The 14417-nt window shown below is 40.6% G+C and overlaps 1 protein-coding gene across 5 annotated transcripts in view; it reads left to right on the forward strand.

Moving 5' to 3' along the window:
* The window catches only part of CNTNAP4 (contactin associated protein family member 4), a 444592-nt gene that overhangs the window by 298649 nt on the left and 131526 nt on the right, over nucleotides 1-14417 (forward strand). For all 5 annotated transcript variants that reach the window (XM_070062760.1, XM_051847278.2, XM_070062759.1 and 2 more), the window contains one exon: nucleotides 12397-12544. In XM_070062760.1, coding sequence (XP_069918861.1) covers nucleotides 12397-12544 — 148 coding nt within the window. The remainder of the gene's footprint in view (nucleotides 1-12396; nucleotides 12545-14417) is intronic.

The following is a 14417-nucleotide window of genomic DNA, read 5'->3' on the forward strand; positions in this document are numbered from 1 at the left end:
ACTTTCTAGATGAAGAAACTCAGGTTGAGGAATCCTTGTGCCTCAAGCTTCCTCAGCTGTTAAATGCTATAAAGAACCAGGATTATCTAGGTTGTCCCAGGTCACAGTAAGGTCTCCAATTCCAAGGTTTGGGTGGGCATTCTTAATTTCTCTTTAGAGAAAGCTGGTAAAGGTCATATTCATGTTTTACATGTTGTTGAGTAATGATGGCTGGTTCTGGATAAAAAGTTGTTTACAAAGGTAAAATAGATATTCATTTGAACATTGAATGCATGAGTTTATGTCACCTGTGCTGAAGAGAAAAAATATCTCTCCACTCGTACATCTTAGCATTAAAAATGGAATGGGTGTGTAGGTTTTCTCTACTCATTCAAGATACTCCTGGGTATGTGAGGCATTTACTGGCTTGTTTTCTTGTTTGGTAATACCCAGCAGTATTTCAAAAGGCAATGCAAGTAGGCAGGTGCTATTATTGATTGAAATAAAAATTTTGTACCCGTCCCTGTAACCCAGTGTCTGCTGTGTGCATTTATCTACCCCTGCTCCTGGAGGCAGATACCTTTTTCTCTTTGGTGAAGAGCAGGTTAAGAAAGCTTAGATGTTCCTGTTCACTGATCATATGACTTCTAAACCAAGGAGACTTTCTTTTGGCTTTTTGTGTAATGAAACTTTAATTATGTGACCCAATTGTACCGAATTTCAATACCAAGCAACCCTTAAAAATACAACATTATATTTTTGTCTATGCATTCCAAAACTACTTGGTAAAAAATAAAGTTGGCAGCAAGTTTTCAGATCATACTGTGAAGATATTTTACATCTGTAAAATCTTTTTATCATTAGAGATACCTCAGAGATTAGAATCTCTCAATGGCTAGCTGCTGGGAAAGTGTCTATAGGGTCAACAAGAGGATAGAGTGGTCAGCAGTATTTAAATCACCCCATATACATTATAATAGGAAATATACATTCAGGTAGAGTCAGTATGCATTAATAGTATAGCTAATATCTCTCCAACAATGGAAGGCTTCAGAAGTGAAAATCAGAGTTGTTGGCTCTAAAGTTCTAAGAAACAGTAAAGCTTGACTGAACTATAGCCAACTTTTTTTTTTTTTAAGTTTTATTTGTTTATGTGAAAGTTAGAATTAGAGAGGAAGAGGGAGGAAGAGGGAAAGTGAAGGGGTGTTGCAGTTGATTTCTCAACAGTGTCGCAGTGGATTCATTTCTGAGAGGGGGAGCGTGGTGGGGGCAAGAGGCGCGGAGTCACCACACAGATGCCAGGAGCCGGATGAAAGCAGGCCTGAGGCAAGCAGCCCGCAGACTCGTTTATTTCAGTTAGTACAACAGCTTATGTAGTCAAGACCAGCCAATCGGGTCAAGGGGCAGTCTATGCCCCAACCAATCACAGCCTGTTGCCAGGCAGTTTCCAAAGCCATCCAATCACAGCCTGTTGCCAGTCAGGCTCTTGTTGCCAGGCAGTTTCTGAAACCATCCAATCACGGCCTGCCATCAGTCAGGCTCTGTTGTCATGTGGTTTCCAAAGCCATCCAATCACGACCTGTTGCCAGGCAATTTCTGTTGTCAGCGGCCATCTTGGCATGACCTTTTCACCTCAGTGGCCATCTTGGCATGAACTTTTCACCCAGCAGCCATCTTGATATGACCTTTTCACCTCAGTGGCCATCTTGATATGATCTTTTCACCTCATTCTACCACAAAGGGACAGAGAGAGAGATCCATCTTCCATCTCCAAGTTTACTCCCCAAATGCCACTACAGTATGGTTGGGCCAGGCTGAAGCCAGGAGCCTGGAACTCCATCCAGGTGCAGAGATCAAGGACTTGGGTCATCTTCCATCTGGGCCATCTGTTCCAGGCCCACTAGCAGGAGGCTGGATGGGAAGTGCAGCAGCCGGGACTCGAGCTGGCATCCATATTGAATTCTGGCATTGCTGATGGTGGCTTAACCCACTGTGCCACAGTGCCAGACCCTATCCAAACAGTTCAAACATCCCAATTTTCCAAATCAAGTATAGTAAAATAGGTATTTTTCATTTTATCTGTTGTAAAGATTGGTTGATATTGAAACTCTAAGATACACATTTAAGTTTCAACTTGGGAAATAATTAGTGATTTATTGAATATGACATTTTGACAACTAATCAGTATATTAGAATTATTATATGAAAACATAAATAGAATGTAGAAGTGAGTGAGAAATAATTTACTTTGAATTTCATAATGTCCCTCATAGGAAACTCAGAAGCTTTCTCTTAGCCCTGAACAATAGTTATTTTAATGGCAATGGTCATAAGAATGCCGTTATTCTTTGTAATATTCATGGTAAAATGAAAGATGCTAATGGAGTTCTTTATGGTATAATGCATGATAAATTATATGGTATCTAAAAGCCGAGTTGGAAGGTACTTGTCATGGTGTTCTTAATGATCTATAGAAAAGCACACAAGTGAAAAATACAATTTAATGAGGTATTCTTTGGAATCTTCTCTCATTGCTTTTGGACATATACATGCAGAAATTTAAATCTTCAGTGAACGATCTTTTAGAATGTTAGGATGTGATTCTTTGGCATAGTTGACACTGGTATTTTCATTTAGCTTTTTATATTGAAAAAGATCAAAGACATATCTGTGTGTGGCTCATTGAATTATCAGAGTCGACACGCCTGTGAACATATTACCTTGGCCAAGATATTATAGTAGGTCAGTCCTTTCTTTTGTGCCCTTTCTGTTGGCTACCCCCTCTACCTGTTCCCTATATAGAAATCCTCATAACTTCTAATGCTGTAGTTTAGTTCTGCCTGTTTTGAATTAAATATGAAAGGAATCATACTCTAAGAACATGTTTGACTTTTTGGGTTAACATTACCTAGTGACTTGCATCTGTGTTGTGTACAGGCATAATTGATTTATTTTCATTGCTTTAGAACAGTTGATTATATCAATAGACCCCACTTTGTCAACCCCTTCTGTAATCAGACCTTGAAGTATGCTTTGAGATTATTACAAAAAATGCTTGAAGACCTTTCACATGCATGTCTCTTGCTACCTGCAGGACTGCCTGCTTTTCGGGCAGTGCGTTCATTGGAATGGAGCTGCCAGCTCACAAAATAGGTGTATTTTTAATTTTAGTAGAAATATATGCTCATTTTTATAGAGATTGTGCTACTCACACACTCCCTTTGAATGTTCCCAAATTTTCTACATATGCAGTCGTGCAACCTGTGGATAAAGAAGTGTTATTTCTTCCCTTCCGACCCCGCTATTACAGACAACCATCTCTCTTACCGTATCCTACTAATTGGAATACCAGCTACGTGCTGAATGGGAAGATCTGTACAGAGCACACTTGTCTTACTTCCAGTCTCACAGCTGCTCTTGGCATTTCCTATTATGTCTGATGCTTGCTCTAAGATTTCTGTAGATAGATTTGTTAGATTTACAACTTTGCTACCTGGCTGAGTCTTAGTCATGTGTGGATATTGAATTTAATCATTTGCTTTACTGTACCTGCTGAGAAGGCCGTGCTTTCTTAAGGGTGATTAATTACACAGACTGATTTTTTAAAATATTAAACAATTCTTATATCCCTAGAATAAATGCTATTGAGGGGTAGTTTACTATCTTTTTCCTATAGGTCTGTATTCTAGAATCATTTTGCAAACTATTTTTTAAAGATTTATTTATTTATTTGAAAGGCAGATTTACACAGAGAGGCAGAGGCAGAGGCAGAGGCAGAGAGAGAGAGAGAGAGAGAGAGAGAGAGAGAGAGGTCTTCCATCTCTGGTTCACTCCCCAAATAGCTGCAACAGCCAGGGCTATGCTGATCTGAAGCAAAGGAGCCAGGAGCTTCTTCTGGGTCTCCCACATGGGTGCAGGGGCCCAAGGACTTGGGCCATCTTCTACTGCTTTCCCAGGCCATAGCAGAGAGCTGGATTGGAAGTGGAGCAGCCAGGTCTCGAACTGGTGCCCATATGGGATGTCGGCACTGCAGGCGGCAGATTGACCCACTACGCCACAGCACTGGCCCCTTGTAAACTATTTTTGAGGGTTATTGGATCTATGTTCATGACTGACATTGGTTTCAATTTTTCTTGAAAGTTTCTTGTCAGATTTGATATTAAGGTTCTGCTGATTTCACAAAACAAGTTGGAAAGCATTCTCTGTTTTTCTACAGAGAGAGAGAGAGAGAGGAGAGAGAGAGAGGAAAGAGAGAGTGAGTGCACACACACTTCCATTGCTGGTTTGCTCTCTAAATGGTTGCAATAGCCAAGGCTGGGCCAGCCTGAAGTCAGGAGCCAGGAACTGGTATTTGGACCAATCTTTACTGGCATCCGAGGAGCATTGGCAGGAAGCTGGTTTAGAAGCAGAGAAGCCAGGACTTGAACCTGTGCTCCAATATATGAATGTTGTAAGCAGCAGCTTAACCTGCTGCACCAGCCTTCTACTAGTTTTTTTTTTTTTTTCCTGGTTTCTTTCAAAATGTTCTCTTTGTGTGTGTGTGTGTGTGTGTGTGTGTGTGTGTGTGTTTGTAGTTTGAATGGCAAATGACTGACTCTGTGCAATTTTTATTTCGCATTTTAATCTGACATTCTCTGAGCTTCCTGGATCCATTATTTAGTGTTTGTCATTGACTTTGGAGAGATTCTGGTCATTATTACTTCAAATATTTCTTCTGTTTTGTTTTGTCTCCTTTCCTTCTGACATTCAGTTTATGTGTATATCATAATTTTGGTTATTGTCACATACTTGTTGGATACCCCCTCTGCCTTATTGTTTTTTTCTTTTTACATTGTAGTTTGAGAAGTTTCTGGTTTAGTATCCTCAAGTTCACTGGTTTTTCCTTGGCTTTGTTGGATTTTCTGATTTTCCTATCAAAAAGGCTTTCTCCTGGTATTGTATGTTGGGTTTCCACCATTCCCTTTGGTTCCTTCATAGGATTTCATCTTTCTACTTTTATTACCCATCTGTTCTCACCTACTAACCACTTTCTCCATTAGTGCCCCTAACATCCTAACTGTAATTGCCGTAAATCCGTGGTCTCCTAATTCCGACCCCTGTGCCTTGTGTGTCTGATTCTGATGACTGTTTTGTCTTTGCTGTTTCTTGTCTTTCGGCATGCCTTGTAGTTCGTTGTTGAAACCTGCACGTGTGGTACCCAGCAGGAGGAGCTGAGATCAATATTTTATTAGCATGAGGATTTCTATTCTTTGGGGTAGGAACCAGGTTGTGTTTCATGTTTGCTGCAGGTGCTGTGGTCAGATACTGTCCTTCAGATTCTTCCGTTGCCCTTGGTCTTGAACTTCCTCTTGGCTTTGCGCTCCTTATTCGAAACATTCCATGAGTCTGAGTTTTTAGGCATATGGTGCCAGTGGCTTCTCTTCCATTTAGGTGGGTCTCAGCTCAGACGATGATGATATTTCCTCCCTCCAGACTTGGGGGTGGTGGTTTGCCCTGGTGTTAGCCAACATGGGCTTTTTTTTTTTTTTTTTTTTTTTTTTTTTTTTTTTTTTTGACAGGCATTGTGGACGGTGAGAGAGAGAGAGACAGAGAGAAAGGTCTTCCTTTACTGTTGGTTCACCCCCCAGTGGCCGCTGCGGCCAGCGCGCTGCGGCTGGTGCACCACGCTGATCCGAAATCAAGAGCCAGGTGCTTCCCCTGGTCTCCCATGGGGTGCAGGGCCCAAGCACTTGGGCCATCCTTCACTGCACTCCCTGGCCACAGCAGAGAGCTGGCCTGGAAGAGGGACAACTGGGACAGCATCCAGCGCCCCGACCGGGACTAGAACCCGGTGTGCCAGCGCTGCAGGTGGAGGATTAGCCTAGTGAGCCGCGGCACCGGGCCGCCAACATGGGCTCTTATAAGAAAAGGGAATAGAGGCCGGCGCCGTGGCTCACTAGGCTAATCCTCCACCTGTGGCGCTGGCACACCGGGTTCCAGTCCTGGTCGGGCACCGGATTCTGTCCCAGTTGCCCCTCTTCCAGGCCAGCTCTCTGCTGTGGCCCGGGAGTGCAGTGGAGGATGGCCCAGGTCCTTGGGCCCTGCACCCCATGGGAGACCAGGAGGAAGCACTTGGCTCTGGCTTTGGATCGGCGCAACGCACCGGCCATAGCGGCCACTTTCTCTCTGTCTCTCTCTGTCTAACTCTGCCTGTCAAGGGGGTGGGGGATAGACTGGGTGGCTTACACAGCAGACGTTGCTGACTGGGAGTCCCAGGATCCAGCCGATGGTTGACTTGGTTCCCAGTTAGGCTCTGCTTTGTGGTTTGCAGATGATTGACTACCTTCCTGCTGTACCTTCAAGGGTGGGGAGAAAGAGAGAGGCCTGATCTCTCTTTGTGTCCTTAGAAGGGTGCCAATTTCCCCCCGGGGGCCCTGCCCTCATGATCCCACGGAAGCCTTATTACCTCCCAAAGGCTCCATTTCCCAACACCATCGCACAGGAATTTTGAGGGGAGGTAGTTCATTTCATAGCACTGTGAAATACCATTTTTCCAATGGGTTCAACAAAAGCTGTTGACTTTTAGTTTGCCCAGATGTTTCCTGTTGTATAGAGTAGCATGTGTGCGCACTTGACGATAATTCAAAATGTCATGAAAATATAGAATTAAAACAAAAATTTATTTTGGTGCAAAAATCTTTTGAAATCTATGCATAGCTTTTTCAGACTACCTCTTTTTTCATGAAGTTTTTGAAGGTCTGTTTTATACACACACACACCCCCACACACAAACACTTGTATAAATGTCTTTATGTATAAATTTATCTTTAATCACACATTATATAAATTTCTCTTTAATCACAGTTTTCCCTGGTGTTTTATTGTTTTCCATGTCATGTAGGATAATAGATAAGAAAAACTGAATAGATAATTTGAGGCTTGGAAGCATAGATTTTAGAATGTAGTTTGATTTCCTTCTTTAAGATAATAAGGTGTGCTAACTTTCTCTGGCTGCCTCACTACAGTGACACAGAGATGATGAACCGTTGGGCTTTAATCTCTGAGAGGGTGCCTATCTCTAGCCTTGCGTTTTCCTAGATTGTAGACCCTCTGTATTCTTGCCCAAACCTGTGGATGCCTATCAGTTATTCTGATCCTTAAGGTATCCAGAATTTAAAATGTGTTTCATAATCCTGTGGGGTTATCTAAAACTCTGCTCATCTCTCTTTCTCCTCTTCAGGAATCTGTTAGTTGTCTCTAAAGAGGAAGAAGCTCAAGTATAGGGCTTTGCGTTTTCTTCTCTGAGATCTGAGACATTGAGTGTTTTAGTGTCTTTCTAGTTCTTCAATCTATTTTATTTTCATTCGTGTAGGAGGGTTGTTCAGAATTTCCTAGTTTAGCACTACCATAATAGAATTTTAATGGTTAAAAGTTGTTTTCCATCTCAATAAAAATTTAGTTCCCAACAAAATTGAACATATAAGACTCTAATATAAATGTAAGCTTTATGACCTGCCCATGTATCTTCCATAGAACAATTTATTGCTGTGTTTCAACAATAGTTGCAGACTTCAGACATTTATCTTTCACATGCTTCTTGTCTCTTGATATTTCATCTTCCTGCCTTTAGAATCCTAAACCTTCTATAAAAGGATCTAAACAATGTAATTTACAGCGTTGTGTCTGTGCATCCTAATATAATGATTGGCACATGAGGCCTCACCAAACTGCTGTTAGTAACTTGGTGTCTCTTCAAACAAATATTTTGAAGATACTGAATCTTTTCTTAAAGGTATTATAGATAACAATTTTATATTAATAGAACTCTATTCCCTTTTACTTTGAAAAATGATATTTATTTTATATGCAGATTAAAACTTGCCTTTCTAATTTGTTTAGAGAACTATCATTGCTATCTTTATTAAAATAAATGAATTGTGTTCTCATTCAAGATGGAGTTAACTTTTGTAGGTAGTTACAATGTCTTGTTCAGCATATGTTTAGAAATCATTCTTATTTGGTCTTATTGAAGTAAAATACTGCTTTTTGGTTCTTTTTTTTCTTTTCCACCTTTCTACGCTGGATCACCTGTTGGGAGTCATACATAGTAGAAATTTGTAGCTGCCATCATAAAATAAGGAGTGATTTCTATTAGCCAGTTTTTGGCTGTGTCTTGCTTATTGTCTGTGTGTAAGCTGACAATGTCAAGTTGAGTGTTCTTTGGATGTCGGTCATGTGCAGGTGACATAGAGGTCATTAGAATTCTTACGATAAGAGGGGGCAGCAACAACAAAGGGATTTTCATGTTTGCCAGTCTGTGTGTTGTGTTTCTGCTGGAGCTGCTGTTTACTGTGGCTGGAACTGGGCTGATTTATATGTAATCACAGAGTTTGCTGTGCAACTGCATGGAACCGTCCTGTTTTCTGATTTGTTATAGCTCCTTAGGAAATGCTATATGGGCATTTCCCTTTATACATTTTGTCTTTTATACATGAGTTGTTCAACTCATGTCTGAAGAATATGCCTCTTCATATGATTTAGACTCACTTTAGAAGTACTTAAAATCCCATGAGAAACTTTAATTCATTAACTTTATAAATTATCTTGGTTAGGATACATTTCTGTACTATCTATGACCACTTACTTGGGTTTCAAAATTATTAAATCAAATAAAAGAAAAATATAATGAAGTCTTTTATTTTATCATGTAAGACACATAACCTTAATTTTATTTCTGGTTATTTCACATATTTGATGGTATAATGACTGAGGTTACTATTTATGTGCGAGAGTTTCATTAATTATTGAAACTTTGTCTTTTATGTTTACTCTGTAATAATCTTGAGAAAATGTGATTTGAGCAGAATAATCTTTTTGTGTATAAATGTCAACTGATAGAGCTGAGTCCCAGTCCAGCAATAATCTATGTTGCATTATTCTCCAATGTATAAAAGATTTTAAATATAAATTATGAGAAAAAAAGGCAAAAGGTTTCAGATACAGTGAGTTTCCTCTGCGGTAGGTTGTTTGTTTTCATGATCTGTTGCAGTGAGGCCTTTTGATGGCTGATGAATTAGGGGCTGTGGAGTCAGCAAGGCCTGGAATTAAACCCTGGTTCTCCACTTTCTAGCATGTCACCTCTGTAATTTTAGTTTTCCTTGGTTGTATAGTGAGTACAAAAACCGCGACTCTACAGGATTGGAGCAGATATTAAGGTTCATCTTACACTTCAGTTGTGTCTGATGTTGAACCAGAAACTTTTAAATTGAAGGCAGGGAAGTGGATAAGACAAGACACATTCGTTCGTAGTTAGGATCTGGATGCTTGTCCCCAAGCTTCCTGTCTTGAGTGCTAAATCCAAGGTGATGGTGTTGGGAGCTGGGGCCTCTTGGGGCTAGGGATTGGGTCAAAAGAGGTTGTTAGAAATGGGATTGGGGTGTTTGTAAGGAGGCCCAAGGTTGACCGTGTGCCCCTTCCATCCTTTGAGGACACAGAAGACAGCTTTCAGTGAACCAGAAAAAAGTCCGGATTTGTATGAAATATGCCAAATGTCTGATATCCTTAACCTCACAACTTCATAAGAGGTAACTCCTAGTAATTTTAATTATGTCAGTAAAGATACTTTTATTATACAAACTATGTATCTTCAAGATCCCTTTACTTATCTAATTGAAAGGAAGAGCATCAGAGTGAGTTAGAAGAGAGAGAGACAGACAGACAGACAGACATATCCTCCATCTGCTGGTCCACTGCCCATATGAATGTGACAGATGGGGCTGGGCCAGTCTTGAAACCAGAAGCCAGAAACTCCGTGCCAGCTACCCAAATGAGTGGCCAGGGCCCATCCACTTGGGTGGTCATCCACTGTCTTCCCAGGCACATTAGCAGGAAGCTGAATCAGAAGCAGAGCAGCTAGGACTTTTGAATTGATGCTTCAACATGGGATGCCTGCCAAGCCAGGGCTGATCTAACCCCCTGCACTACAATGCCAGTCCCCAATGTATCTTACATTTCTTCTCTATGTTTCCCAAAGTCAAATAACTCACAACTGGATCAGGTGAAAAGTGAAAGGTTGCTGTTTTCAGAACTCCCTATTCTTTTTTATTTTTCATTTTTTGACAGGAAGAGTGGATAGTGAGAGAGAGAGACAGAGAGAAAGGTCTTCCTTTGCCGTTGGTTTACCCTCCAAGGGCTGCTGCAGCCGGCACACCATGTTGATCAGCAGCCAGGAGCCAAGTGCTTCTCCTGGTCTCCCATGCAGGCGCAGGGCCCAAGGACCTGGGCCATCCTCCACTGCACTCCTGGGCCACAGCAGAGAGCTGGCCTGGAAGAGGGGCAGCCGGGACAGAATCCGGCTCCCCGACCTTGACTAGAACCCGGGGTGCCAGCGCCGCAGGTGGAGGATTAGCCTAGTGAGCTGCGGCGCCGGCCAGAACTCCCTATTCTTTTTATCTGTCTGTTGTCACTGCCGTTGTATACATTTTTTCTCCCAATCCCTTAAGATGCTGAAAGCATTGTTGGGACATCTATCCAATGCTATGGACTTATGTTAATTTTTGAAAAGTATGCAATCTTTGGGTGGATTATCTAATTAATCAGCCAGCTGTTCCCTCTGCAAGAAATTCTAATTAGAGATTGTGTTAGTCTGCCAGAGAAATGGAATCAGAAGTGCAAGGATACTCTGAAAGTTCATGAAAAATAGAACTAAAACATGAGTTTATTTTGGTGCAAAAATTTGAAATCCACGTATAGTTTTTTATAATCACATTTTCCATGAGTTTTTGAAAGCCCTTGTATATATGATTTCATCTTTTTTTGCCTAAAGAGAAACGTATCTCTTAATTTCATTACTTTTACGAAGCTTTTGAGATACTCCCATGTCGGAGATCTGCTAAGACAGGAAGTTGCTGTGGATTGGAGTTGATCATCTTCAAACAGGTCTCAATGCCTTTACCCTGGCTGCACATTACCTTGATTTGGAACATTTGCAAAGACTCCTGCATGCTCATTTGTGTGCATACACACATATTCAGACACAACACACATGCACACACAAACACACATGCGTAGCCCAATGCCAGGATCTGAGCACTTGAAGTTGTAAGTGCAGGTGCAGTCCAACTTTGGGACACAGTACCCCACATCAACCATTCTATAGGAAACATTGGAATTCATGCAACACTACATATTTGGGTGAATATTCATGATTTGCATGGTGGAGAAATGGAGAGCATGGTGCTATAGGGGTGGGTTGACTAGGGTTGAGTAGGGTGATATAGAAGTAACTTAAGTTGACCTTTCTTACCAGACCCTTAGGCAAAACTTCTGAGCAGTGGAACAAGATGGAACTCTGGTTATCAGATTCCAAGTATCTGTGGGATGAAGCAATGTGTTCTTACTTATGTGCTGGCGAACGTTAGACTACGAAAATGTTCTGCACACAAAGGCAACAAAAATCAAGAATGCCAAAAAATGAGGAGTGCTTTTTGTGACCTAATATGTTTGAACCTTGCTGGATAATTATACCTGTCATGGGCAGTACCGTGCACATGTGCAGGCTGGTCAGTACGCTCTGACAAGTAATGTGAGTGAGAAACTTGTTGAAATTTTTGGCTTAGATGTTAGATGATGCTGTAGTAAGTTGTTTTGCAGGTGAGCTATGTGTTAGGGAGATGCATCTTGCTATTATGGGAGGACTTGGCTCCTTGTCTTAGAGATAATGGTTTTGCAAACACCGGAGGGTTTTTTTCACCTTTTCGACCTTTAATTTCCTTATCTGCGGTTTGTACTGCCTTAGCATCCCACCCGAGGTCTCTGTAGCTTTCAGATTCTCAAGTCTCGAAGTCTAATTACAGATCTTTGTGAATTCATACCGTTTCCAATTTCACATAACAATTTTATGTTCAGTCATGTACCAATGAAGTTTAAAACCTGTTATCAGAGGATAGTTTTGACTTGAATGTTGGGTGATACTTTTGTTTCTGTTAATGGGTAAGATGAGAGGGTGAAACATATGAAACGAATCATAACTTTACCTATTCATCAGTGATGTGAGCATCTTTGCTAAATCAAATAATGGTTTTTCTATACTGGAAGCATGTTTTCTCAATTTTTTTTTTGGTGCTAGTCCCAATGTTAATAGCCCTAGGCCTGGCACATTTTAAGTTTATTCTGTACTTTACAGATGCATTCTTTATCAGGGGTATCATAGTTAAAGCTGGTTTAATGGGGCTGGTAGAATTTAAACTACTCTTAATAAGCAGAAAAGTTTAGGCAACAGTGAGTTTGGGGAAAAACTGCTAATGTGATTTTTTTTGAAGAAGGAGTCATTTTCATAATCAAAAATCCAGTTGTATTGTGGATTGTTGCCCCATTGGGTGTGGAGTGAGATGGGCACTCTGCGGATAGACTGATTTCCTTCCTCCCTTTCTCTTCCAGGGCTTTTCAGGAAATGCAAATGCAGACAGTGTGGTGTATGCCAGGCTCCAGCCTTCTATCAAAGCCAGAGTTCTGCGCTTCATCCCTGTAGAATGGAACCCCAAGGGCAGAATTGGAATGCGAATTGAGGTGTTCGGATGTGCATATAGTAAGTGTTTACATATGCAACACACTGAAATGAACATCAAAGGAGAGGCTTTAAAAGACAAACTGAAAACTGAAATGGGCTTTTTAACTGTGTAAAGAGATATTAAAAACAGCAATGATTTTTGTGGAAGGTTTTTTGGTGTCCATGCATGCCAATTATTGTCTTTAGTGTTCAATTTTAACATTTTAATTCAGAGATAGTAGCATTTCATACACACATACACACATACCATATATGTGTGTGCATAGATATGTGTAGAAATATATGAATTCATTTATCCAAATCTGATGCTATTTACTAGATCCTATTAGAACCTTATCCTCATGGGTGATGTTTGGTTATGTTTCATATAGGTACCCTGTATTTAATAAAAGAGACGGTGTTCCATTGAGTGTATTCAGTCATCTGTTATAAAACAATGTTTTTTTCATCTAGCCTAAAAAATAATGTGTCATGTAACTCACTTTTAAATGCACTAAGTCCTCAGCATAAATTAATAGAAGAAGTAAAGACTTCTGCCAGAATATAAAATGTGTTTAAATACATTCACATAAAAAACATAGAATCCACAGATTCACTGAGTCTCCTCTTAATGAAGTATTTTATTATATCTCTTTGTGGAGAAGGGACCTAAGAGTTATTGATAGTCTACCCCAAGCCACACCATCCTCCTGATGCACTTTTCTAATAGAATAGAGCTAATAGAGCTAATACGATCTGCGCTTACTGAGAGAACAGTCTGAGATTTGGAGAGATTCAGTGAATAGTCCAGCATCTCACAAGCCGTACACAGAAGAACCCAGAAAAGAATCCCGGAGTGCTCAATTTCACTGCACCATTTTTCCTCTAGTCAACATTTATATTTATCCAGTAAAGCAGTTGCACACATATTCCATGGTTTTGTGATGTAAGCTGAGTTAGGCTCTGGTTTAATTCTTTTTTGTTAAAGCAAAGCTTATCATATGGAGCTTATGTGACTTGTTGACTGTGTCTACACTGGGCCATGTTGTGCAGAACGTACAGGTCTGCTCCTGTATTTGAGTGTTCCCGATACCCACCTCCACCATCAAACATCAGCAGCCCTTCTGTGCTTTCCAGAGCTTACAGAATAATAATTGTATTAATAACAATCATAGGAACAACACAAATATTACTAGCTTAATAGAAAGGGTCTGCGTAACTTTTACTTGCATTTGCGTGTTCATCATATGCCATTATAAGCAGTTTATGATGTTTCTAAAGCATCCCAGATAACTACTCCTGGATAACTTCCATTTCTCCACTTTCCGAATGAGAAAGTTCACACACAGAGAGATTGCCCTTCTCCAACTTAACAGATAGGAAGTGGCAGAATTGGGTTTGTAGTCAAATCAACCAGACACTGAACTGCAGCTCAGACTCCCTGCAGCTGTTGCATGGAAGATGAGTCGGGGCAGCCCACTTTCCACCATCTGCCCAGCTTAACTGCTAGCTGACTCGGCTTCAACAATCCGGCTTAGCAGCTCTGACTCTGTGTTAGTTCCTCATTTCCTAATTGTCCTACTTCAATAAAATCATCCTTTAAAAAAGTTCCACCCTGGATGGAACCTGGATGCTGGACAGTCAATCTTATTTCTCTTTGGATCAGAGTTTAGCAAGGCTTATGCCACACGCTGTACATCAGTAAACAAATTTCTAAATGCTTCATGTTTATGGTAACATTCTCTACTCATTCAGAATAGCCATGTAATAAAATCTATCACAAGTACAATGATAGCTAAAAGTCATCGTGCAAGTAGTATGTGTCATTTATGGTTTTTGTGGACATAATCTAATTCTAATTTAATTCTTAGAACTACCTGTTTAGTAGAGAGGAAACCAGGTATTAGAAAAA

The sequence above is a fragment of the Oryctolagus cuniculus genome, chromosome 18 (assembly GCF_964237555.1).
Source record: "Oryctolagus cuniculus chromosome 18, mOryCun1.1, whole genome shotgun sequence".
Lineage (NCBI taxonomy): Eukaryota > Metazoa > Chordata > Mammalia > Lagomorpha > Leporidae > Oryctolagus > Oryctolagus cuniculus.